We start from the raw sequence: 27,140 nt of genomic DNA on the forward strand, positions 1-27,140 counted from the left end.
ACTAAAACGAATGTACTCACTTGTTTCCAAGACCTGTCCCAGGACCGAGCCTAGGATTCAGTCCTGGAATTAGAAAAGTAATTCTGAAAGTAATCTATTGCAAATAACTTAAAACTCACATTGAGCTCAATGTATTATTGCAACAACCTGCAACTAATACCTACAAAAGTCAATTGCATATTGCAAAAGTATTTAACTAAAGCCTCTCAACTGATGTTAGACCACTGCGTGCTGGAGTTCTTGCGTGCAGGAATCTCAGCGTCTTGTTCAAAAATAGGGACCCCCTGCAGGGACTAGCAGTACTCCTAGGGCAGGGTAAATAACATTGTAAAATTAAACACCTAGGCAGTCTAAGCACAAGCCAATATAATATTCAATAGAAAGACATGAATGTTATAGAAGGAGACACAACATACGATATATTATAAAAAATATATGAAATTTATTATATTTAAATATAGCAATGATAAAGATAAATTGATGATGAAGGACTATATGATTTGAAAATGTGATTCAAACAGAAGTTGAATGAGATGGACAATGCATTATACAATATGCAACAAATCCCATCTGTAGTCGATCAAATAACAGAATATAAATACAGAAAAATAAAAATAGGAGTGGCGAAGGCCGAGATGTTCTCAACGCGCGCTTCGACGCTAACAAAGCGTCTTCATCAGGAGAGCCACAGTATCTTTAAATCTGTATCAATAAATGAGCAAGACGGTAAGTAAACACGTGAGGTCCAACTGAAATTCACGGGCATGAAGAATACTTCCTAATAATAAAAGGCGTCGCTTGTGGCGAAGGATGAGCCAAAATAGTCAAAATCCACGAAGGAAAAGAGTTCAGAGCCGTCCAATTACAGGTTATAAACTACACGAAGGGTACTGCCACGCAGATCCAGTGGATATGTATACTCAGGTGAACCTTCCAGAGATTAGCGGAGGATCTCTTTTTCAACGATAGTAGTTAAATGGAGCTGGCAGCTTCCAAATGGGTCAAGGATAATTGCGAATGTTTAACAGGTGACCATTGATAAAGTCACGCATCAGAAATCTCCGCGTCGACCATCGACGCGGAGATTTCTGATGCGTGACTTTATCAATGGTCACCTGTTAAACATTCGCAATTATCCTTGACCCATTTGGAAGCTGCCAGCTCCATTTAACTACTATCGTTGAAAAAGAGAACCTCCGCTAATCTCTGGAAGGTTCACCTGAGTATACATATCCACTGGATCTGCGTGGCAGTACCCTTCGTGTAGTTTATAACCTGTAATTGGACGGCTCTGAACTCTTTTCCTTCGTGGATTTTGACTATTTTGGCTCATCCTTCGCCACAAGCGACGCCTTTTATTATTAGGAAGTATTCTTCATGCCCGTGAATTTCAGTTGGACCTCACGTGTTTACTTACCGTCTTGCTCATTTATTGATACAGATTTAAAGATACTGTGGCTCTCCTGATGAAGACGCTTTGTTAGCGTCGAAACGCGCGTTGAGAACATCTCGGCCTTCGCCACTCCTATTTTTATTTTTCTGTATTTATATTCTGTTATTTGATCGACTACAGATGGGATTTGTTGCATATTGTATAATGCATTGTCCATCTCATTCAACTTCTGTTTGAATCACATTTTCAAATCATATAGTCCTTCATCATCAATTTATCTTTATCATTGCTATATTTAAATATAATAAATTTCATATATTTTTTATAATATATCGTATGTTGTGTCTCCTTCTATAACATTCATGTCTTTCTATTGAATATTATATTGGCTTGTGCTTAGACTGCCTAGGTGTTTAATTTTACAATCTCAGCGTCTTGTGTCAGCATGGAAGCTTCTCCTCTGTTTTGCCAAGTGAAGATATGGAGATTATATACCCAAAAGGTGCCCTCGGGACTTCCACTTAGATGTGTAATGGTACTGTGGGCCGGTCATCTAAGGATGACTATAGAGGTGACTTTTGTACAGAGTTATTATACAGAAGATGCTCATCCTGCTGTGTGATGCTCAGAATCCTCATGCATAATAAATTAGGCTAAAATTCGAAGAAAACAACATTTATTCGGCACATAACAAGCAAAAGGTCAGCGCCAGAGCAGTTATGCAGAGCAAGGTAGGACAAATGTAGGAAAAATGTTGTGCAGCTACGTAGGCCTATATTTGGGTACACATGGGCTCATAACAAGGAAAGCTGCCAAAACAAGACTACAGCTGCCAAAACAAGACTACAGTTTCTCTCCTTAACACCCTTGCATACCAAAACTGGAGAGGACTCAATTCCACTAGCCTCACCCAGTTCTGTCAACCAATTTCCTTCTACAGGAGGAAAGACGGTGTTGTCCAATGGGTTTTGATTTCTTATATTTTCCCCTTCACCTTGACAACTTCTTATTCCTGTAGGAAAAGAGCCGTCTAAAGCAGACGGCTCCAAAGGTGCAGTAACGGACGCCTACTGGCGCCTTTGCTACGTCATGAAGAGTATTGGGCTTGAAATCGACCAACGCCGCTATCATCAATGGTTGAACAGACTCGGGTGCCGACGGTGGAAACCCTGAAGGGCTGTGCACCAGCCTAACTGATCGCAAGGGTGAACCTGCCAGCACAGACTCAGATAAGATACCACCCGCCTCCTTGGGGCTAGAAAGGATACCAGAGGGAGGCTAAGGCCCGAAGACTTCATGCAGGGAATTATAATATTCCCATATTTGGGGCAGAGTCACACCGGCTTGAGGAAAAACTGGGAAGCGCGGGGTAGACTCTTGTAAAGACTTCTCAGCCGAAGGCTGGGAGACGACTTACTTGCGTGTCAGTTTTGTCCAGATTGACTCCTTCAATCCGGATGGTGATGGGCCCTCATGCGACTGGCTCCTCGAGCGATCTCTGGACTTCGAGAGAGACTGACGACAATGGGGGGCCTCCACTAGCCACGCCAATCAGGATTTTCACATGATGTAGGCCGAAGACGATGGGAATCACACTCCTCTGAATTGTGTAGTTCTCGGAGGCACCACATACAGATGGTATGGAGATCCGTGGCTGACATTTGTCTGCCAAAAGATCCACAGAGCTTAAACCCCAAAGACATTTCAAGGAAAAAGCACACAGTTTCCTCAATAAACTGCCAAGATGGACCACAATAATGCCCCCTCCCCGCTCTGGATTTGCATTGCAAGTGAGGAAAAGAAGGAACTGGCGTCACGTTGGCAAAGGACTTATATAGACTCCGTCGACATCATCGTTATGCAGACGCGCTATGGAAACATTTCTGGGTCCAGTCTCACGCCAGTGGGAGGATTCTAAAGTAAGGAATCTGCAGCTAGATGTTTTATTCACATACTTTTTTCAACAAACTTACGGATTACAATTTTAATTCGGATTTTAAAAGTGCAGAGATGCTCTTTTTTGCAGCTGAACATTTCATTTTTCTTGCTATTTTTTGCTGTTCAATTGACAAATAATAGACCTCCTTTATTTTCCTATTCTCTTGGCCATATAGACCTTTGAGAAAGAATTTCTATTATTTAGTTTGTGATTTTGAAAGGTTTCAGACATACACAAAGCGTGGTTAGTTTTCTCATACTTCTTTTTAGGCCTGTCATCCTTATGGTGGTCCAACTTGTTGCTGTGTTTTTAGGTCGAGCCTGGGCAGAGAATAAGCTGCTCTGCGAGGCATACCGTATTCCGGTATGGACTTGAAGATCTACCCACTCTCCGCCCACGCACCTTTCTTTACACGTGCTGCGTCTAAATATAGGGGCGTGGCTGCCATTAAAGTCAAAGAGTGGCATGGGGCTCTTTTACAAAAAAAATACAAAAAACATTTGTTTGACAACCTAAACAAATGCTTTTTTCTGTAAAAGCACCCCATACCGCGTTTTTACTCTAATGCCGGCTGCCGACCTTTCTTTATAAGAAGGTAATCAAAGTGAAAGCACGGCATAGGGCGCTTTTACAAACAAGCACAAGCACTGGCAAGAGTTTAAGCTATTAGCATTGTAAATAACTGCCTTTTTAGGTCTCGGCCTGGCGTTGGAGCACGCATGCGCTCCTCGCCTGCGAGAGCTATAGTAAACACTAGAAAGAAGGGGACTTTAATCCACGCCCGTGTGTCTCTACCGTTTCAGATTGGCTCGCGTTGTGATTAATGTTTTTTTCACGCTTTCGATTTGCTGTGCATCATTTTCGTTACCGCCCTTGCAGTTTTTGCAGCCCGCCCATCGTGACAAGCGCATCTGTTTTCACTCAGCCCAGACGCAAATACAAGAGGCTGAATGAAAACAGATGGCAAGAGTTTTTTTTTTCTCTTTGTGAGCGTCAGCTTGGGGGTTGCCAGTAAAAGCAGCAGCCCAAAGAGGCCAGTGCTCCCCTGTAAACCGGCTCTGCCTGCAGGTATGCGTGTCCCGGACTCCAGGCACATACTCTGTTTCTTTTTGGCGGATTTCCCTTTGAAGGGAGTGTTAGAGGCCCGGCGCCTGTTGATCTGCCTGCCCGTGGCATCCCGTGGGTGCCAAGTGGGTGCCAAGAACACAATGTTCCCTCCATGGGCCTCTCTGTAGCTGCACTCGGCCCCGCCTGTCCTTCGGTTGTGCAACATGCACCCGACTGCAGAAACTTTTTTATTTTTACATTTCTACCCAGGCTGCAGTGTTTTAGCAACACTGACCAGGGCTCCCATACAGGCAGAGAACATCTCCAGTTTGATATGAAAAGAAACCTGTTTGGGTGCAGTGAGCGCCTCCCACCCCTGAGCCCTTATCACTGCCCCTGTGAGGTACCCCTGGTCAGTCCCAGCTGCCCCCTCACTTGTGCCGGACGTCCCTCGTCATTAGATGGAGGGGCGTGAGAGCGCGCCCCCTGAGACACACAGACAGTTGCCGGTCATTAACACAGCCCTGTTCATGAACACCCCTGTGCTAGCATGTATGTGAGAGCTGCAGGACCCTTGTGGGAATAGCGCGTCCGCTCATCCTTTTATCCTTCCACTCTGGGGTGGATAAAAGGAGTGTGCAGAGTTTTAGGAGGAAGTGATACAGTTGATTGGATCAGATGGAATAAACGTTACAATCCTGCAGCCTCCTCTTGTACGCACCATGTGATATTGGGCTAGTTGCATTACTTTGTAGCGTTTGTTTGGTCTCTCTAAAAATGCTTGTGTGCAGGCCGACATCCGCAGAGATCAGACCGGTTCTCAGCACTGCCCCCTCAGATGCACCCTTTCTGTTCTTTTCCTTCCCCATTTTAATCTGCCCATGTGATGAGCCCCAGCTGGCACTCTGTGATCTTTGGAACGCATAGTGCTTAGAAGAGAATACCTTAGTAAATGAGCATATGCTCATACTCTGCGTCATCAGGCAAATACACTTTTCCATTCTCCCGCTTGCAAGGTCACCATTATTAGGAATCAAGCACCCTGCCCTTGTTTTGTATTTGTTCCCTCAACAGAGACATGCTCTTGACACAGCGCTGCGCTTGCGAATATTCATTCCGTCTCACCTACGAGACAGTGCACGAGCTGTCTGTTGGGAGACCTACAGTGGCCTCTCCAACACCGTACAGGCACTTAGAGCCCGCCAAGTGCTCACCATTGGGTGGCTGTCTTGTCAATGATACATTCTAATGCAAATTATATAGCCCACATGGTGGTATTGTTGTGTAGCCATGACTACATTTTACCACAGGTAAGCATTGATGCAAGATATTTCCCAATTCTTTAGAAAATGCATGATTCTTATGAAAGAAATGAATAATCGTATAACCAACTGTATTCGAATGCTATTGGCTAATAAAAACGAGTGTCTGTTTCTTGCCCGGAAGCACGTGACCTCCGCTGTATTAACTTGGCCCTTCTCGCCCAGCATAAAGCCGCATCTAAAAAACAATCGCGCTCTCAGCGGAACATACGTGTAGAGCCTGCTTGTAAAAATAATTGGTGCGTCTTTTTATTGTGCACACCCCGGCTATATTTGAAAACCGGTTGCATAGAGAGCATTATCCGGCTTAATCTGCGTTTAAACCGTGGGCCGTCTGTAAATTAACTCTCGACAACAAGAGACAGCCCCGCGCAACTTTACGGTATATCACGTATTCATCATCAGAGTCTCACTAGGAGGCACTTGAAGCTCCGAGACATCTGAGGGTGAAATAACATCATAAAGACACTCTGGAATTGTGAGGGCCGTGCTGACAGAACTGCTTCTTTGAGAGCATCGAGATATGAGGATCTCATCATTAAAGATCTCCGGCATTTTCAAGACCCAGAACGAATTGGATGTATTTTTTCATTTTATGCTGAAAGCAGAATTAACTTAAAACCATCCATCGATCAGGAATACTACCACATCCACTCCAATCTGATTGATAGCTGTTGAGCAATCAACATGTGAAATGTGACCTATTTATTTTTTAACTTTTGATATCATTTTATTCTTCTGCGTCATTCTTCGTCCCGTTTGAGCTAGAAATCTAGTTTGTGTAGGAATATGTGGATTGTGAACACAATGCTGAATTGTGTGGTAAATGTGGCAAATCAATAATCATGCAAACTACACTGCAGTACTGTACTAGTCCAGTGTTCTTCCTAGTCGCGAAAAATACAGGTGCATGTTAATGTATTAATTTGCATGCCTTTTTGCAATGCAATAGGTCTCGCATTATAGAAAGTTTGACCTATTGGTATTGTAAATGACAATGCCTTTTATTAATGCAGAGTTTTTAAACACAAATAAAAGGCATTGTCATTTACAATGCCAATAGCTCAAAATCTTGCAATTACGAGACCTATTGCATTGCAAATGCTTGTTTATTTAGGTTGTAAAAACCAAAACATAAATAAAAGGCATTGTAATTTACAATGCCAATAGCTCAAACTCGTGTAAATGCGAGACCTGTTGCATTGCAAATGCTTGTTTTTGTAGGCCTTAGGAGTCTAAAGTGCATGTGCTTCTCACTAAACATGTTGACATTTGTATACACCTGTGTTGTAATCTCCTATCCGTTCCCTTGGTACGCCCCGCTGATGTGCGCTTTGGGATGTTGGTATGCTGAGAATTCAAAGAGAGCGCATGACTGAATAAAGACGCAAGTACATTTACCTCGTGTCGACGTTTCTGATCTACAATACTGGCGACGATCGGGTGCAGGGGGCCTGTCAGTCATTTCCCCTTTCAGTGCGTCCCTCCATGGCTGACATTCTGGTAGGAGTGTTGTTGCGAAATTTAAACACCTCAAGAACAGCTGTTATTTGTTCTGCTGGGGTCGACGACCTATTGGCTCTTCACCTTTCCACAAGGAGTATTACTGTGGGTTCCCGTTTCAGCTTTCAAGTACTCTGACCTTGCCTCGAGGTGGAACCCTGCCTGTGTTCGCACGCTCCGTTCCCCATGAGGAAGACGTGTCCTGTCACCTCATCACATCTTCTCCGGCTAGCAGTTCCCTGTGAGGAGTTATTACGGGGGCTTGAGTGCTTCTGACACTTGTCAGCTGTTGATCCTCAGGCGGAGCGTCGATACTTCCGATTCGTCAGGAGACTAGCATAGGAGGTGAAGTCTTGGACGGATCACGTACGTGACGCCATCAGCAGATCCTGTGCGAGTGTTGTGGAACGCGCCCTTCTGCCATCATCAGTTGTCGATCCTGATGTGGAGTGTTGATGCGTGACGACTCGTCCCGAGTCTCTTAAAGGGTGATATGATGACGCATCGCTTTTGCGAGCCTTCAGCTGAGTTTGCAACAGTGCTGAAGGAATTTTCTCTGTTTGCCTTCGCTCTATTCCTTTGGTGACGTCTTCTACGTGCTGCCCCAGGAGTTCATTTTCATGAGATACCGGCTCTCTCGGGAGCCCTCTTTGATTTTCACCAATACTTCAGTCAGAAGTGTGTGCACTATTACGGTGACACGCACACCACCTTAAGTTACAGTAGTAGTGTGTGTGTGTCTACCCTTTGGTACCCCCTCAAGTTCTATTTCCATTGTAACCTCGTTCATTTCGCCATACTCCAGTCAGAAGTGTGTGCACCATTACGGTGACACGCACACCACCATAATTACAGTGGTGCTGTGTGTGCACCCATTCTTCGGTGACACACACACACACACACACCTCTATACCTTGTTTATTTAGTATTGTGAGCACGTATAACATTGTCAAATTGTACAATTTACATTTACAGCTGTGCTAAGTACTTCTAATTAATTGTTATGGCTGTACCAGCGATGAGCCAACCACCTGCATTCTTAAATGAAATAGGGGAACCAGAGATCCATTGGAAGGACTGGGTTAAGTTTTCCGACTCATACTTAAAAGCAGTAGGTGGTGAAAGTTTTTCTGCAATTCGTAAACAACATGTCCTGTTACATAATCTAGGCACTCAAGGCAGGATAATTTATGAAACATTAACTGAACCAGCATTAGAAGAGGATGATGATGCTGATGATGACCATGATGTGTTTAAAGTTACTCTCCTTAAGTTAGAAATGCAACTTGGTGATAGGATAAATGTGGTCTTGGAACTACATAGCAGCATTAAGGGGATTAACAAGGTTATGTGAATTTGTTGAACTAAATGACTTTCTCATCAGAGATCAGTTGGTTAGGTGCACTAACAACAATCGCATACACAAAAAACATCTGGCCAAAAACCCTACGTTAAGGGAGGCAATTAGCATAGCACAATCCATAGAACACACGGCTAAGTGCATCAGATAGATAAAAACACCCACGGAGGTTGTTGCTAGAAATGGAAATCCTAGTAGTACTCTTGAAAATGCTGCAGAAAATGAAGTGCTTAAGGTCAAAACCAGAGAAGTTAGAGTTAATAAACCTACCAGAGAAAACAATACCTTAAAATGCTACAGATGTGGAAGCAACAATCACCTTGCGAATAATGTCATTTGTACTGCTCGCAATGTGACGTGTAGGAAATGCAATAGGAGAGGGCACCTTGCAAGAGTTTGCAGAGATGGGGAGTTCAACCAGGTCAAAGTGGTTTGCAGTGAAGGGGACCAACCACCCAAGTATGTGTTCCAAGTAAGGGATACTGAATCGAACTCCTCTCATAGATATCCAAAATGTACTATCTATTTGAAAAATAAGCCACTTATTATGTTAGCGGACTCATGCTCTCCTTTCACCTTAGTCAACCAAGATGACATAAATTACTTGTTTGACATTGCTACCCTCAACGTTTCAGAACCAGACATCTCACCTGAAGGATACACTAGAGAAACTTTAACTTTGATTGGCATGGTGAAGATGCTTATAAACTTTAAGGGAAGATCCACATGTGGCAAAGTGTACATTGTAAATAAAGGGTCCAACCTTTAAGGCTGGCATCATCAGAAAGAGTTGGGTATCATTCTTGATCCAAATAATAAGGATCAAGTACTCCTTATTGAACGCCAGGAGGGAACTAATGAAATTTGTAAAGAATACCCTGAATTATTCTCAGAGAAACTTGGGTTACTCAAAGAGTTCCAACACCGTATAAAGGTTAAACACGATACCAAACCTATCGTACACAAACCACGCCCAGTTCCTCTCATGTTAAAAGAGCCCCTTAAGGAGGAGTCGAGTAAACTTTGCAAACTAAGAGTCATACAACCCATTGAAGCCTCAGAGTGGTTGGCCCCCATTGTCTTAGCCACCAAAGCCAGTGGGGATGGGATCAGGTTGTGTGTGGATCTCCGCAGCTTAAATGACAACATACGGGTGGAAAGATTTCCCCTTCCTCATATAAATGAGATGCTAAGCACCATGGGCGACGCCAAGGTATTTTTGGGTTATTGACGTATCTATGGCATACCATCAAGTAGAACGTCACCCAGAGTCAAGACCCCTTACTGCTCTCACAACCCCCTTAGGGGCTTACATGTTCACGAGAATGCCTTTTGGCCAGGCCTCTGCGGCGGTAGTTTTCCAGAAAATAATGCAAAAGACACTAAGTGGCATAGACTAAGCCTTCTGCTTCCAGGATGACATCCTAGTATATGGGTCATCTGCAGAAGAACACAACTGCACCCTCAGGACTGTGTTTAAGAAACTGTTAGACTCTGGATTGACTGTAAAACAAAATAAATGCAAAATCAAAGTCAGTTCAGTAGATCACCTGGGGCACACCATATCACAAGAAGGATTCAGACCCAAACATAGCCTCGTACAATCTGTAAAAGATCCCCCTTACCCTAGTAACAAAGAAGAGCTAAAATCATTTTTGGGACTAATTGAATACATGGCCAAATATGTGAAAACCTTCTCTGAGAAATGTGAATGTCTGAGGGTTCTCTTAAGAAAGAACATTGATTTTGTGTGGCGGGCAGAACATAGTGCTGCTATCAATAAGTTAAAAGATGAGATATTCGGGTCACCTGCATTAAGTTCATTTGATCCAAATAAGAAAGCTTGCCTCACCACAGATGCCTCTACTATGGGGTTGGGAGCAACTCTATCCCAAAAAGGGGAACATGGAGAAACCATCATTGCCTTCGTCTCATGGTGCTTAACTCCTGCAGAACGCAACTATTCTGTAATCAAAAGAGAGGCCCTCGCATGTTTTTGGGCGGTCCTACATTTCAAATTTTATCGGTGGGGCATAAAATTCACGATTCATACGGACCACAAATCTCACACATTCATGTTCTCTGTTAAAAAAACTCATTGTGGTTCCACAAGAATTTTAAAATGGATACTTGGTTTGGAAAGCTACTCCTTCAAAATTGAGTACCTAACAGGTGGAGAAAATATTATTGCTGACTATCTTTCAAAGGCACCTCTAGATGTGGAGGTACAAGATGAACCTTTGGATGTTCCTGTCTTTGCCGGACAATTACCTGCCATAAATGAAAGAGAATGGGCAAATTCTATGTGCAATGATAATGATTTGTGCATGCTCAAAGACCTCATCATTAATGGTTGGCCAGAACAATCCAAGGATGTTGAGGATGAAATGAGAAAATTCTGGGAAGTGAGACATGAGCTAACCATTCTCAATGGTAACATATGCAGAAATGACAAAATAGTGCCACCTGTTGGACTCGATGGTGGAGCATAAAGTAAAAAATTGTGTTAGCTGTGCAAAGAGCAATAAAACAACAAGCATTGGCATAGCCAATAGGTCTCGCTTTTGGGACCTTATAAGTATTTAGTTATGCAGCACAATATCCTTGGTGCAACAACATCAACTGTTGCAAGGCTAAATACTTATAAGGTCCCAAAGGCGAGACCTATTGGCTATGCCAATGCTTGTTTAAATTCCTTTGATTTGGGAAGAGGAAGTGGCCACATACTTGGTTCGAAAGCTCTGTTTCACCAAACAATGAACTCACATGGTCAAACAGCTGTGCCTCGCTTTCTTCTGTGCGCAAGCAACAGGAATTCCAAGGCTCATTTGGGCATGGAAAAATATCCTAGCACACATGACATCTTTGACCAATGTAATGTCAAAGTTGGTTGAAAATAATAACATTTGTACTAGGATTCAAAACCGTATTAACATCAAAGCGTTAATTAATCTGTTCCTTCCCCCTTTTCCCCAAGTGCAAGCAAATATCTAATCCTGACAAAGTATACATTTCCAGAATAACATGAAAGAGTTTTGCAGCCTTTATTTTTATTAATTTCTTGTGCTGAAAATAAAAGGCCTCGACTGTTTTTCGTTTGTCCTGTCAAGAGAGGGCAGTATAGCATTGTGCACAGAGACATGCTATTTTGCAAAAAAAACATATAATCTGATTGCTGGCGAATTTCCACGGTGCTAGAATAACAAGAAACCACCACTTTTATCAACGCTGTGTGCGTGTCTCTGTGCACAGCCTGTGCCTTTGCGAAAGACTGCCTCTGCCGGCTTCTGATATTTGTCCCGGTGTGCTTGTCGGCACACAGTAGTGCTCTACGTGAGGTCTGCCCTGAAGAAGAAGGGAGTATTGTGCCAATTTCACCACCGCCGGCCCGGGAGCCGCAAGAACCTCGGTAATACTTCACCGCCGCCGGCCCGTGAACAAAGTGGAGCACTGAGGGCTGGTATTGTATCGTCACCAGCTCCCAAACGCCAGAAGTGCTGCATGCAGATTTTAATTTCACCGCCACCGGCCCGAGAGAGTGAACGCGCCGAGTGGGCTGCCCGGAGGCTTTGTGTCAATTTCACCGCGCTAAAAAGAGGCATCAGAGCATCGCCCAGCAACGGGGAAGAGCCGCGTTGGAATCCACGAGCGTGAGGAAGCCCCGTAGCTGAATGAAGAATCGCCAGCCGCGCACGAGATTAAACAACCCCACAGGTAACGCTCGGGCTGCCGTCCCGAGTGGAGCGTGTGTGTTAGCCTGGGGCGGGTTGCAAGTCTGCAAGGAGCTGGCGGCTGAGGGGGCCAGAGGCAGCGTCCTCGTTGTTTGCGTTGCATATGATAAGAGCCATAAAGAGGGGGAAAAATGCTACCACTGGCCACAACTTGCAGTGCATGTGCGTGAGTGGTGCACTGCAAGCTGTGGCCGGCGGTAGCATTTTCTGAAGCCCTTACTTAAAGTCTCGCCAGAGTAACGCAAGCGCTGGGTCAGGCGAGACCTAAAAACTACACGCAAAGTACCGTTATCCCCTGTAGCTGTGCCGAGTATTCCATGGAGCAAACTAGCCATGGACATAATTGGTCCTATGGATTACTTGGGTGTCCAAAAGAGATTAACGATTGTCCTTCTGTACTACACTTCACATTGGATCAGGTATAAGTTCTTGTCTCGCACAACTACAAGTGTCCTCATTGATTTTTGAGAGAATTGTTCAGCAGTGAAGGAATTCCTGAAACAATAGTCACTGACAATGGTGTCCAATTCACCTCAGTAGAATTGAAGGAATTCCTAAACGAGCTAGGTATCAAACATGAGAAAACTGCTCTTTATTGTCCTAAAGCCAATGGCTTGCTTGAAAGGACAAACCGTATGATTAAAGAACACATCCAACTGGCTGTGGTAAATGGACACGGTGTAGAAAAATCATTAAGGGAATGCATTTGGTCGTATCATACCTCCCCCAACTTAGTAACCGTTATTTCGCCTTTTGTCTACATCAGGGGAAGAGAACCGAGCACTAAAATCAATCCCCTATGGTTGGGCAGGGGAAAACCTGCTTCAAACAACACACAAGGAATAAGTGCAAAAATACAGAGACATCAACTCAACTACAAAAATCTGTACGACAAGAAACAAGCTGTGAAGGAACACCCCTGGGAAGTTGGGGACTATGTAAGGGTCTAAATACCGACTAGAGAGAAGATAAACCACAGCAAATTTTATCCGACACATCATCTGACAAAGGTTAACAAAAATGACGTTCAGATTGACAATGGTCAAACATGGTGTAGGCAATTTAGTAAAAGTGGATAGTAACTAGCAGGGCATTGTGGGACCATTCTCATGTTAACAATTTTCTCTTTTCTAGATTTCCATCAGGTACACGCATCGAGTACCAGTAACTGCATCTCTTAGGTTACTTCACCTTGCCTTATTCAGATCTAGCCTGGTTTTCTCCTATATACTATGTCATTCTGTTCAATTGTTGTGTTCATGTTATCTTTTGCTTCCGGCCGCCTTTTCATTGGCCGCAGGGAGGTGTTGTAATCTCCTTTCCCTCCATATTCTTCCCTTCCTTTGTACATTCCTTTTCCCCCTGTTCCCTTGGTATGCCCCGCTGAAGTGCGCTTTGGAATGTTGGTATGCTGAGAATTCAGAGAGAGCGCATGACTGAATAAAGACGCAAGTACTTTTACCTTGTCTCTACGTTTCTGATCTACAATAACCTGATTGGCATATTTAGTTCACTTATAAGTCCCTTCTAAAGTGTTATACAATATACAGAGGGACAGTAATCTGAATGCTACTTTGTGGGCCTGTAGCACTGATTGTGCCACCCACAAAAGTAGCCTTTCAAACCTGTCCCAGGGCTGCCATTGCAGTGCCTGTGTGTGCAGTTTACTGCCCCTTTGACATGGCATTTAAAACTACCTGCCAAGCTTTAAACTCCCCTTTTTTTATACATAGGTCACCCCTAAGGTAGGCCCTAGGTAGCCCTATGGGCAGGATGCTGTGTAACTAAAAAGTAGGACATGTACTTTTAAATTTTACATGTCCTGGTAGTGACAAACATCTAAATTAGTTTTTCACTTCTGTGCAGCTTATTTCTCTCAAAGGTTAGCATTGGGAATTCTTTAAAACACTTTTAAGCAATATGTCCAGATTCGAAAAGAGTAGCTAAATTATGTTTTTTATCTTTGGAATGGTAATGATAAATCCTCTTAAGTGGTACAATTGCATTTGACATTACAATTTTAGAAATGCCACTTTTGGAAAATTAAAATTTCTCATCTCTAATCTTTGCTCTGTGTCTACAATACAGGTCTGGGATGGGTGACAGCTACATTTTGTGCATTCCCTCTAGACAGCCACAAAAGCAGGAAGGTGAGGCTCATCAGCATTCTGAGAACTCATCTGCATTTATATGGGTCTTTCTGGGCAAGAAGGAATGGGAGGGGCGACACTTGCACTTCAATAGCTAGTGTCCTGTCCACACACAAAGCACTGATTTGCCCACCACAGATAGCCTGGCAGACAGGACTAGGTTGAAAGGGATCTTTGTGCACTTCGGAGGGCTCCTTCAAAGTCACCCCTTACATCAAAGGCACTTTTGGGTATAAGTACTGGGGTTCAGGCCCAACCAAATCAGTACACTACTGGACCTGGGAAGAACTCTGTTGGAGTAAAGACTGCTGTGCGGTAAGGATTGACACTTTACCTTGACTAACTGTTCTAAGGAATTGCATCTCTGCTTTGCTGAGCTGCCTTGCTGATCTCTGCCTGCTGAGGACAAAGACTTGACCCATCTCACTTGAACCCAGAGTGAGTTCAAGGGCTTGCTTCAAGGTCACAAAAGACTTCCAGCAATCCTGCCAGTGCTGCTGGCATCTGGGAGACCTACCCTTGCCTGAGGTGCTCCCTCCAGTCCTGGGCCTCAGAAGCGGGATCTGCAGCTGATTGCTGCAAAAACAGACGCATCGCCCTTCGACGCCAACGATCCTTCTCCTCTTCTGCGGGACCTGTCTGGGTCCTGTAGCCAGGCTGCCCTCCATTACAGTCAACCAGAACTTTGGATTTGTATTACCCGTCCCTCACAAACTCAAGTAACCTTTTGACCCTAGTGACTTCTAAGCACTACTTTTAGTTTAATCCTTAAAAATTCATATCTCGACTTATACTAATTGGATTTTAGTCGATTTGGTCTTGTTTTACTCAGATAAATATGCTCTGGTTTTCTAAACCTGTGTGGAGTCTTTTTGTGGTGCATTCATTGTGTTACTGCATGTTGCACAAATACTTAACACATTACCCCTTAAGTTAAGCCTGCCTGCTGTGCCGAGCTACTAGGGGGTGAGCACAGGTTAATTTAAAGAGTGTACCTAGCTTACCAAGACTCGGATTGTGGTTTCTACTTGGACAAGGTGTAAACTGATGCCAACTAGAGACCCAATTTCTAACACTTGTAAACATCATTTTGAAGAAAATCCACTTCAGTCTCACTTTCTCTTTGAACTTTAACATATATTCACATATATGACTAAACGCTCAGTCTTAATTCTAGAAACAAGAAATAATTTTCTCTCTTGTACTAATGATTGGTATTTGCTCATTTCTATCTAGGTTTTTGCACATATGGAGTAGACTGCACCTGCGCCGGACCTTGCTTCTCTCCTGGGTGTTGCTTGGTTTTAGTGACACAGTGTGCACGGGATCCAGGTCTGAGCATACATGTCCTACTTACAGCGATATACTAAAGTGTACAAAAAGTGAGGACTGGAATGCTTGAATTAATCTCAGACACTGGTAATTACTCGTGGCTGCATCCCAGTCTATCGTTATTTTGCACATCATGCTGCCTCAGTTTGGACCCAGCGATATGCAAATCAGTCTTGACCCTGCTCCAATAGGAACTGCCAAGCCAGGTCCTCCCTGAACACAAGCAACCCAGGACCAGTGTCGCCCTTGTTATTGGCTCATCAGTCCGGTATAGATTGGTTCCAGTGACATTGTGTGCACATGACCCACATCAGGACACACCATCCGACTCATCCCATACCCGTCCCACTGTAAAGTCAGATTCTTCAGTGTATTTTCCCATTTTTTGAAGGTTGGGGGTTACCACTTTTGTGGGAGTAAGAAAATAATTAACTGTAGAAGTTTGCCAGGTCGTCTATGTTCATGAGTACTTGCAAGTCTGCAATGAGACTTGCAAGTACCCAAGTACTTTGGTGATGAGTGAGCCAGTAATCATTCGCTTGTTATCGTCCTGAACAAATATCCGTTGAGTTTATTTTCCTGGAGTAGGAGAATAGGGGAACACAAGTAATTGAGTCTACATTTAACTATTTAGCTGGGTCTGGTGGCTCAGTGGACTGATGCGTCCACTGCAGGGGCCTTTGTTAGACCTCATGGTCAGAGGTTATAATCCCAGAGGGTCCACTCAGCCTTTCATCTATCTGAGGTCGATAAAATGAGTACCACTAAGCTGGGTAACAATAAACACCTGTTGTTCAGTACGAAGTTGCCTACGGGTGAACGTGCGCTTTACAAAACACACGTTATGTTATTGAAGACGGAATGTAAGATGAGAGCACTTTTCTAAACAAATGGGGTACATAGGAGTCCTCTGTACTCGTGCATTTGACTGTTTTGATCACAATTCTATTAATTACCGAAGGTTGACTTTTGATTAGTTATTAAGTTAGCAAAGTCTGAAATTTATATAGCATGAACGTAAGTAGTCATGTAATGGACTTGTAGCAAGCAGGGCAGACAGGGTTTTGAAGCATGTTTTATTTAGATTAAATCTTTAAAAAGTGCAAATTTTTTAAAGGAATGTGGCTACGTCATTGACTATGTTTAATGGGAGGACAAATTGTAATGCTCTTGGATTGGTAGAATTTAGGTTTGAAGTTAAGAACTACATGAGCGGAGATCTGATTTAACTATATTTGGCAAATGTTACTGTAGCAAGGTGTGTAGAAAGGAAGGAGTAGCAAGGTGTGTAGAAAGGAAGGAATAGCTAGGAAGGACTAGAAGAAAATAATTGCTCTGAACTGGGGTGAGAGGATCTCTGGAGGAGAAGCAATTTAGGTTTTAAGGGACAGAATGTCTTTTAAAAGAGGCTGCTGGTATCAACTAGGGCAGGCTTAAGAATTTGAATGGCTGATCTCAGAAGAAATGCACAGGGAGACCTTTCAAGGAAGCTACCTTAGACGTAAAGTTAGAACACTGAAGAGTTGTATTTATAGTGCTGTGGTTGTAGCTTAATAGTGCTGCATCTCAAATGTAGTGGCAGAGCAGCTGAATTATAATATTGATGTATTGGAGGAGCAGATCGCATGGTGGTGCTTGCCACTGAAGAAGGAAGGCTTGAAATATATCCATGCTTTCATGCACTCTAACGCTATAGCAGATGTGATGCCAAGCCAAAGAACAGTGTCTCGTTCATAATGCGCTAAGAAATAAAAATATTCCACCATACTTCCATGCTGTAAAACATACGTACAATTTTTCGTTACATTTTGAAAAGCTTTTTTCTGCAGTGGCACTGCGAAGAAAAATCGTACTATTTAAAAAAAAGTAAATCTCTGCAGTCACTTTTTTTGTGTTGAACATTGATATCTGTAATATACATTTCTGCAAAAGTCAGCTTTCATGCACGCTGTGAAAAACTTATCAAAGACAACTCAGCACAGCCTAAATGTGTACAAAATTAGACATGTTGTGGCCTGCGTGGTGCTGAAGTACAATTAAAGTTAAACCTATAAGGAAGAGAAAGGTATGCTTTATTATAAACATCCTCAACATGTGTTCGCTTATTTTCTTATTGAATTTTTGTAAAGCATTCTGGCTGTAACTGACATACAAGCACGCGTGTATCATTCTAGGGAATCCCCATGCAATCCCAACACCAAACTTTTCCTGCACAAATTCCTAAAATACTTTATGGCTTACCTGTTGAATATATTATCGCTGAAGGCGTATTTCTCCAGACGTGCAAGCGGAGTCAGGTTATCTTGCCCTGGGATGTCTAGGAATGCAGTGATTCGCATGCTTTCACAATCTGGCCCATAATCCTCAAACCCAACTAGAAAGTTAAAAAAAAAAGAAAACGATAGAAATGTTGCTCAGCAACTCAACACCCTTCAGTTCCTTTTACTCTACTATAATCGTACAATTACTAGTGGGCTCCAAAAACAAAACACAGAAAAAACAACTTTCAATTATGTGGTAATGCTTGCATGTTGATTTCAATGATAATTATCATACATTTAGAACTAGGGGTATTAGAATATAATCTAGACGGTTTTGCAAAAACAAGTTATTTATTGCAGTTTTAGTACCTAATAATTAATGTAGCTCCATCCATTATACGAAACGATTAAATATGGGCTATCAGAATTTAGCTATATTAGCTAAAGATAATGATCATTAAAACATATTATATTTGAATAGCGTTATATTTTTGGTCCATTCATGTTGTCCGTCTGTTGTCTAAAATTAGAACAAAACTGTTCATCTGTGTACATGTTGGATAGACACAGGCGTCGTCCTCGACCATGGATCTTCTTTACAATTTCCCGGTGAGGTGCTGGTTAGTTATCATGCAAAACATGAACAAAACACCCAGAACACTCAGAGGTATTTGGCAAACTGCACTTGTATGTAGTAACATTCACTAACAGGTATTTGAAATTCATGCGTGGAACATAGTCAGATCTCAGAGAGAAACCCTAGAAAAAAAAATAAAAAAGAGCCCATTTTAAGGACTCGCATCAGAGCTAAGTCTGAAATTGTAAATACTGAAGAGAATCTCAGAGAGAAGAAAGGCAACTGTAACTATATCAATCATGCTCAGAATTACAAGGAATTTCCATACTATGACAGTTCCAGGAATTTTCCTAAGGCTAAATTTTTCTAACATACAAAGTACAAGCACCTACTGCCTTCAACTATCCAGTCTGCCTCTACTACAAAGGCTATTGATGTTTCTGTTCTGATCTTCACCTATGTTGAGTGAAACATCGCTAAATACTATAAACCTATGAAATTATTAAAATAAGATTATTTTATTGAATTCATGTTGCTTAACTTGATTTCGAAGACTCGTATAAATGGGAAGTTCTGAATGAAAACTAATGTCTTATGTAAGAAAGTCTAGGAGACTTAAAATGTAGGATGCATAGTTAGACAGAAAAGGCAACTTTTATAGTTCAACATTAGTCATATTTCACATCAGATTTCAAGTGCAAAAACATTAGGGATGAATAAGATGATAAATGCAGATTGTTTCATAATACATGGCATTCAGCAACCCCTATATAAAAACCCATCTCATTTTCTTTCATTATCGGCGACTTGTGAGGCACCCAATCACCGATTATAAAGAAGGGAGTTAGAATTCGACTGTAATAACTTATTATAGTCGAACTCTTTAGTCACAGTGCCTGCTGCCAGAGAGAGCAGCCGAGGGGAAAGGCAGGTCAGGTCACTGAGCGTAATTAAAGCAGCTGTTTTAAAAAAGAAAAAACAATCTTCACTATTCTTTCTTCTGCTCTGTTTTTCTAACTGTAGATTGACAAGCAGAAAGTAGATATTTATGGCATTGTGTTTCTTTTTTCCACTCCTTTGGTAATTACACTAAAGTTAGAATCTTTGAGCATATGTCTCCTGCACCACACACACATATATATATATATATAGATGGAACTTGTATTAAACAGCTTCCATTATTTTAGTGCAACAACGATCTAACAGCTCTTTGCGTGTTTAATTTTGCACTAGAGATTCTATTCTTAGATACATTCATGTTAAAGAGTCACGTACCACGGATTTAAGTGGTTTGTAGGAAATTGATAGTGTGACCATGGATTATAAGGAATAGAGAACCCCTTCATACATGAGAAGGATATTGTAAGTCAACTTCGCATACCGGTTATAGAACTCCTCGGTGACTTGCAATATCCTTATAATGTGTGGTAGGGGATACTTTCTGCCATATATCCACACCGAAAATGAATATATCATGGCCTGAATTTCATCATGGGCAATTGAGGAGCTAACCCTCAATTAATTTAGAATTCAAGGGATTGCTTTTTCTATGAGAAGTGTGATGTGAATGTAGGCATTCTACTGGTCCTTATCTTCCACTTTATCCAGTGTTTTGAGTCATGTTCCCTGGTTCTTTCTACCTATCTTTTTCTACAAGCCTACTTTTACCACTCTCCATTTCGTCCTCGCTTACCCCAGCCTACTTTCCCTCAATTTGCTAGACGTTTGCTTTCTATTCCTCTTTTGCAGACTCATGTATTCATCAGTTCCTCTCTTAGAACATTCTCCTATCTTACTCTCACATTCCCTCACTGGTTTACTTCTCCTAATACATCTCTCATTCACCCTCGTCATCACTCGCCCTTCCACCTTGTCTCTTGAGTATACCTTAATCTCTCACCCTCCATTTTTAGCAGTCTCTCACAGATTCAATCCATAAAAGAGTGATTAATTTCATGATGGCATACTTGGAATTGAATATGTATTCAATAAATAAAGTGTGTACAGGTGAGGTGCTTTAAGATGAATTGTTAGCTCAAAGTACTTCTACTTTATAGAAAACGCCCTATTCACAAATCATATTTAAACAAGCATTGGCATAGCCAATAGGTCTCACCTTTGGGACCTTATAAGTGTTTAGCCATGCAACAGTTGCATAACTAAATACTTATAAGGTCCAAAAAGTGAGACCTATTGGCTATGCCAAGCGGCCCTGCGGCCGCGAAAGTGATCGCGATCAAACATCAAAGCGGCCCTGCGGCCGCGAAAGTGAAAGTTATCGCGGTTAAAGCGGCGCGCGCGCACACGCACATGCACTGTAGCTCTAGGCTGGCCTGGTAGCACTTTTTGGAGCCCTCTCAATAAGTCTCGCCAGACCAGCGCATGCGCTGGGTCAGGCGAGACCTAAAAATGGCCACTGGATTGGTACTCTAAAAACAACATTAAAAGTTAGAATAGTGGTTTCAGAGGTGACTGCTACAATGTAGTATAAAGAAATGCAGAAAAAAGTACTTCATGGAGAGGAGGTTTTAAAAGCAACTAAATGGTCACAATACTTAGGAGAAGCTCTCAAAGACTAACATAAGGGCCAACTGAACAACCTTCCAACGTAATATGATTTGAAGGTACTCCTATTGCAAGCAAGCCACAGACCAGAACCAACTCGAGCACAGGGGTATATGGGTGTGTATCATTAACCAGATACAATCATTTTACTTAATACAAAAACAGGATTGTGTCAAGAAAAGTACAATCCTAACACTATGCAGCATAACTACCACTTAAGCCAGCCTAAGGGACGGAATTAATTGGTTGTCTAATACTTACCTCACAATCTGTCAAGTCAAGCACAGGGGTAAGAAACACCTTCACCGAAGGCCAATTACTAAGTGTGAAAACCTTGCCTAGGGGCATTCCTGACCAGTCGCTGTGACCTCAATTGAAGAACATACTTTTTAGGTCACAGCCTACCAGACAGCACAGCTGTCGGCATATGTTAAAGAGATCTTGGGGCCTTTCAGAAAGTTGACATAGGAATGCATTCTGCCTCTTGATTATCATTGGCTTTGTGGTTTGCAACTCACATTTTCTGGCTTTCTATTTGCTGCCATTATTTGCTTTAGGCTTTAAAGGTTCACTCCATCCCTCCCATTACCAAAACCGTGTTTACAGTATTCTTTGACAAACTTGCATTGACTAAACAGGCCTTTAAATCTTGTTCTTATCTGGTCACATTTGCTGTGTCTTCAAAGACCAAGCTCAAATGTCAGGATCTGTTTTCCAGGGAGCTGGCATTTACCTCCCCCTCCCCGACTTCAAAGTGAGCGGATTTATGAGACAATCCTGCTGGATACCCATGTGAGACAGAAAAGGCTGTAGGACGTTATTTATTCCAACTGGCTACTCCGGTGCAAGACGTTATTTTGCTTTCTAGCACAATACAAAATGTAAATGTCTGTAAATGAACTGTGCAACTATTTCAGAATATGGAAAGCACAAATGTATCACATTTTTGGGTAATTCTGAAGTGTGGTGGAAACAAATATTTTATTATGACCAAAACAACTCAATACAGTAGGTGAAGACTTTTCCACACTGTATACTTTTGTGAAGCTGTATGTTTATACAAATGTAACAGACATTACAATTTAAGATGCGTTGTCTGTAATGGCAGTGTTCAGCCACAGCATGCATACTCCACTACACACAACTCCAAAACACTGAACCCTACTTTGCACCACTCCATGTCACTGCACTCTACAACACTTCACTAGACAACTCTACTCTGCACCACTCTACTCTATGCCAATGCACTTTCCAACACTTCTCTACTATGCACAACTGCACGCTTCGCTACTGCACTCTATGCCAATCCACTCTATGCCAATCTAATCTGCACCACTGTACGCCAATTCACTCCACTCAAACAATCTTCTCTACGCCACTCCACTGTACGTTACTGTAATCTACCCGGTGGCATTCCACTCCACTCTACCCCACTGCACTCTATGTTGCTGCACTCTATGCCACTGCACTCAAAACCAATACACTCTATGCCGCTGCACTCTACGCCAGTCTACTATAGACCACTGCACGTCACTGTACTCCACTTTGCAACAAGCCACTCCACTCCACTCCGCGCCACTCCACTCCACTTTACTCTGCACTACTCTATGCCATTCTACTGCACTCTGCCACCATACTCTACACCACTGCACTCTACGGAAATCCACACTACTGCACTTTAATCTACTGTGCACCACTGCACTCTGTGCCACTTCACGTCTCTTTACTCTGCACTACTCTACTCTTTGCCAGTGCACTCTCCCATGCACCACTGTACTCTGCCCTACTTGACTGTACACCAACGCACTCTACGGTAGTCTACTCTATGCTCATTCCCTCTACTCAGAAACAATTGACTAAGCCACTCTGCGCCACTCCACGTCACCACTGTACTGTATGCCACTTTACTCTGCATCACTCTATACCAGTGCACTCTAGGACACCTTAATTTGCAACATTGCACACACTTCTACTGAACTGTACGCAAGTCTACTCTGCGCCACTATACTGAATTCTATTCCAATGTACTATACGCCACTACACTATACACCACAATCTACTGCCTGCCACTACACTCAAGGACACTGCACTCTATGCCACTTCCCTCTACCCTTCTATACTCTACTCTGCACCACTCTACTCTTCTCTATGCAAGTGCACTCTCCCATGCACCACTGCACTTTACGCAACTTCACTCTACTCTGAAACAATCTACTCAACGTCACTCTATTCCACTCTACACCACTCCACTGCAATCTACCCTGTGCCGCTCAACCCCATGGCACTCTATGCCACATTACTATACGCCAATGCACTCTAAACCAAGACTCTATGCTACTGCACTCTATGCCAATCTAATCTGCACCACTGCACTCTACAACACTATACTCTACAACACTGCACTCCACTTTACTCTGCATCACTATACACCACTGCACTCGACACCATTGCATTTTACAACTCTACTCTGTAACACTACACTCTACCACTGAATCTAGAACAGTTTGCACTACTGCACCTACACTCTATGCCACTCTAATCTACTGTGCACTACTGCACTGTATGACGCTGCAGTCTACGCCACTTCACTGAACCTCAATCTACTCTACTCTATTCTAAGCCAGTGCACTTTTTTACCCCACTCTACTCTACCCCTCTATACTCTACACCCCTCTATTCTATGCCAGTGCACTTTATCCCTCTCTACTATGCACCGCTCTAAGTTACTGCACTCTACGCCACTCTAGGCCACTGCACTCCATGCCATTACACTCTACTTTACGCCCCTCTACTGCACTCTATGCCACTCTACTTTCCATCACTCCACTCTACACCACTAATATATTCTGCACCGCTGCAGTCCATGCCAGTTCACTCTACACCTCTGCAGTCTACCCTACGCCACTCTACGCCACTCTACGCCACTACGCCGCACCGCTCTACTCCGCACCGCTCTACTCCACATCACAGCATTCTAAGCCAACGGACTCCATACCACTTTACTCAAAGCCATTGGACTCTACGCCAATCTACTCTGCACCACTGTACTTTACGCCACTTCACTATAGTTCACTTTACAATACTCCACTCTGACGCTCTACACCATTAAACTATACTCCACTCTGACATGCCACTCCACAACACTCTGCTCCACTCTATGCCACTCTACAACCACTCCACTCCACTCTGCCGTTCTACACAACTCCCCCAACGTCACTTCATCTCACCATCATCCACAGTATTCTAGGACGCACTGTTCGATTCTACTCCACTGCACCACTCCACTCTATGCCATTCCAACTACGCCACTCGACTCTATAACACTACTCCACTTTATTCTGTTGCAGGGATTCTGCTCATGCACAGAACTATGCGCAGGAAACCAGGACCTCAGTGAATTGTGGTGTACCAAAAACTCACCTCAGAACCCAGAACCCCTATCCGACCAGCATCAGTGTCCCATTCATAATCCGTATTTATCTCAGCAGTCCCAATGTATAGACAACCCAGAACAAGCGACTTAGTGTATTCTCAGGAATGGTGGGAATCAGAAATACCTATTCATTATTATTCTCATATCAGTCCACAACAAGAGTAAACAGAGACACGGTAAAGTTTAGAGAGTTTCTTTTATAAACCTCGTGTCCTAAGATGCAGTACTTTGGCTAACATGAGGAGACAAATAATTAAAATCAAAACCCTCAGCATTGTTATAATACCATAGAAAATGAAAGGAGAAATCATAGTATAAATGACAGTGGAATACAGCCACCTTCCTTTCGCTAGTAAACTAATATTATTGAACTAGTAGAAGGTCTCTAGGCTTGAATGGGGAACCCCATACCGTAAAGATCAGCTTAGTTGAATCACATCACAGGATCAGGTGTGCTCTGCTCCTGGGAAAGCTCTTCTTCAGAATGTGTGTGTTAAGCATGCAGCCTGCAATATCAAAAACGCTCGACTCTCAGGTATTTGCAGCTGTGTGCATGTTATGGCTAAATAGTGGGCCGATCAACCTGAACCAAAAAACATGCACCGTCTAGCGACCCAGACTGTTTCTTTACACAATGTTCAGACCAAGGTCGCAGCTCACGGCTAGGGATGTGAACAGATAGTTCTCATGTGAAGAAAAGGCGAGCAAGCATTTTTCAAATAATAACATGCAACTGCAGTGTCGTGTGCAAAAGCAGCAAAAGTGGCAAGATGGCTTTCTAACATCTAACGCGGTTATGCTAACTTAGCAGTGTATGTATATAAATTGCAGCCCTCACTACACGCCCCTTTGATCGGACCACTAACTAATAGGGGTACAATTAAGGAACGCAGAGTTCAAGTTCGATAGAACAGAACCAAGAGCACAAATTGGATATCCATATAAAGGCGGTGAAGGTTCGAAGAGAAGGAAAAACAAGCATTTGCAGCAACAGGTCTGCATAACCTGCTCTATCTTTTTGCATTTCTGTCAATTATTAATAGGTTACTTTGCTTATAAGGAGTCTATTTATTATTGCAAATACAAATGAAAAATTAAAGAACATAGTCATTTTCAATGCAAACAGCTCCAACTTTAACAAATGCGAGACCTATTGCATTGCAAATGCTTGACTGTTCAGGGCACACCCTGAACTCATGTATTTGAAGGTGCTCTCATATACAAAAAAGGAACAAAAAGGAAGTTTTGTGAAATAAGGTATTTGCTGAGGAAACGCCCAGTTTGGTCAAGCAGGGAAATTGGGATTGAGCCCAGATTTTCCAGTTTCATTTTTTTTTTGTTTAAATTTGTTCATTGCATTTTTTTTTAAATTTGCAGGCATTTAGACAGGTACCATTGATAATCAGGCGTATGTTAACATTGACAAGAGGATTCACGAAGCGGATATTAACATACAAGCATTACACAGGTACCTTTTGCATACATGTAACATTTTGGAGTGCCAGGTATAACAGGATATTAACACTGACAAATGAAGCATAAGGGTAAAGTCCCATTGATTCAACATAATAGGCGAACAGCATATACCCGTTGCAATGTAACGCTGCCTTCCCCGATACATCCCACTCCCATAACTGCACCTTAATCATACACTGAGAATGTATGATGCCAACCATTGTTGTCTGAATAATCATGTGTTAACTTGGACATGTGTATGAGGCGCACAGTGTTTGGGGCTTTGTAGGTTTCCCGGGCTGAGACCGCCTTTTCATGATGCTCAAGTCACTCTGTACCAATGGTTTGCTCACGCACCTCATCTGCCCCTGAGGGGTCTTCTGTGCTCTCAGATTCACCTGCCAGGAGCTGCGGAAATCTCCAGATTTTCCAGTTTCACGCAATGCAGTACAGACGATCAGTGCCCAATCTGAGGGTGAGGTTTCCGGTGCTCAGTACCGGCACTTAATTACCGACACTTATGGCAGTCTGCCACATAGTGGCACTCCTTTAGAGAAGAGCTTAACAGTTGCAGTGGCGTAACGATAATTGAGGGGGGCCCCCCTGCAAGGTATGTGGAGGGGCCCCCTCCGGACTCTATCAGGAGCTGCTCGGCAGAAGTGCAGTGCTGAGGGGGCCCCCTGGAGCTTGGGGGCCCCCCGCACTGCGGAGGATGCGGGGGCCTATGTTACGCCCCTGAACAGTTGTTTATTAATGGTAATGACTGATTCCTGCTACCCAAGAAATTCTCATAGATTTGGGGGCCTGTAATAGTCCTACTTGTAGGAGTGTGATGGCTAGTAGTTGTGTTGGTACGGTCACTAGCGCACTGGCAGAGGCAAAAGGTGGTTCAAGCTACAATGGCCGCCTGATGAGGGCACTGGCGCTTATTATTTTACAATTTAACCACTGCAAACACTAGATGGGTATTTATTTCTGACATCTATGGTGTTTTATTCTTGGAATATGAGATTAGAACATGGTAAACTAAAATCGGCATTTTTTATTAACATATTTGCATAGCATGAATCTT

The 27,140-nt window shown here is 42.9% G+C and overlaps 1 protein-coding gene across 3 annotated transcripts in view; it reads right to left on the bottom strand.

Moving 5' to 3' along the window:
• LOC146812317 (serine/threonine-protein phosphatase 4 regulatory subunit 1-like) overlaps positions 1-27,140 on the bottom strand; it is a 389,023-nt gene that overhangs the window by 286,222 nt on the left and 75,661 nt on the right. For all 3 annotated transcript variants that reach the window (XM_085619300.1, XM_085619299.1, XM_085619298.1), the window contains one exon: positions 18,019-18,151. In XM_085619300.1, the coding sequence (XP_085475426.1) occupies positions 18,019-18,151 (133 nt within the window). The remainder of the gene's footprint in view (positions 1-18,018; positions 18,152-27,140) is intronic.

Source organism: Triturus cristatus, chromosome 7, assembly GCF_964204655.1.
Source record: "Triturus cristatus chromosome 7, aTriCri1.1, whole genome shotgun sequence".
Lineage (NCBI taxonomy): Eukaryota > Metazoa > Chordata > Amphibia > Caudata > Salamandridae > Triturus > Triturus cristatus.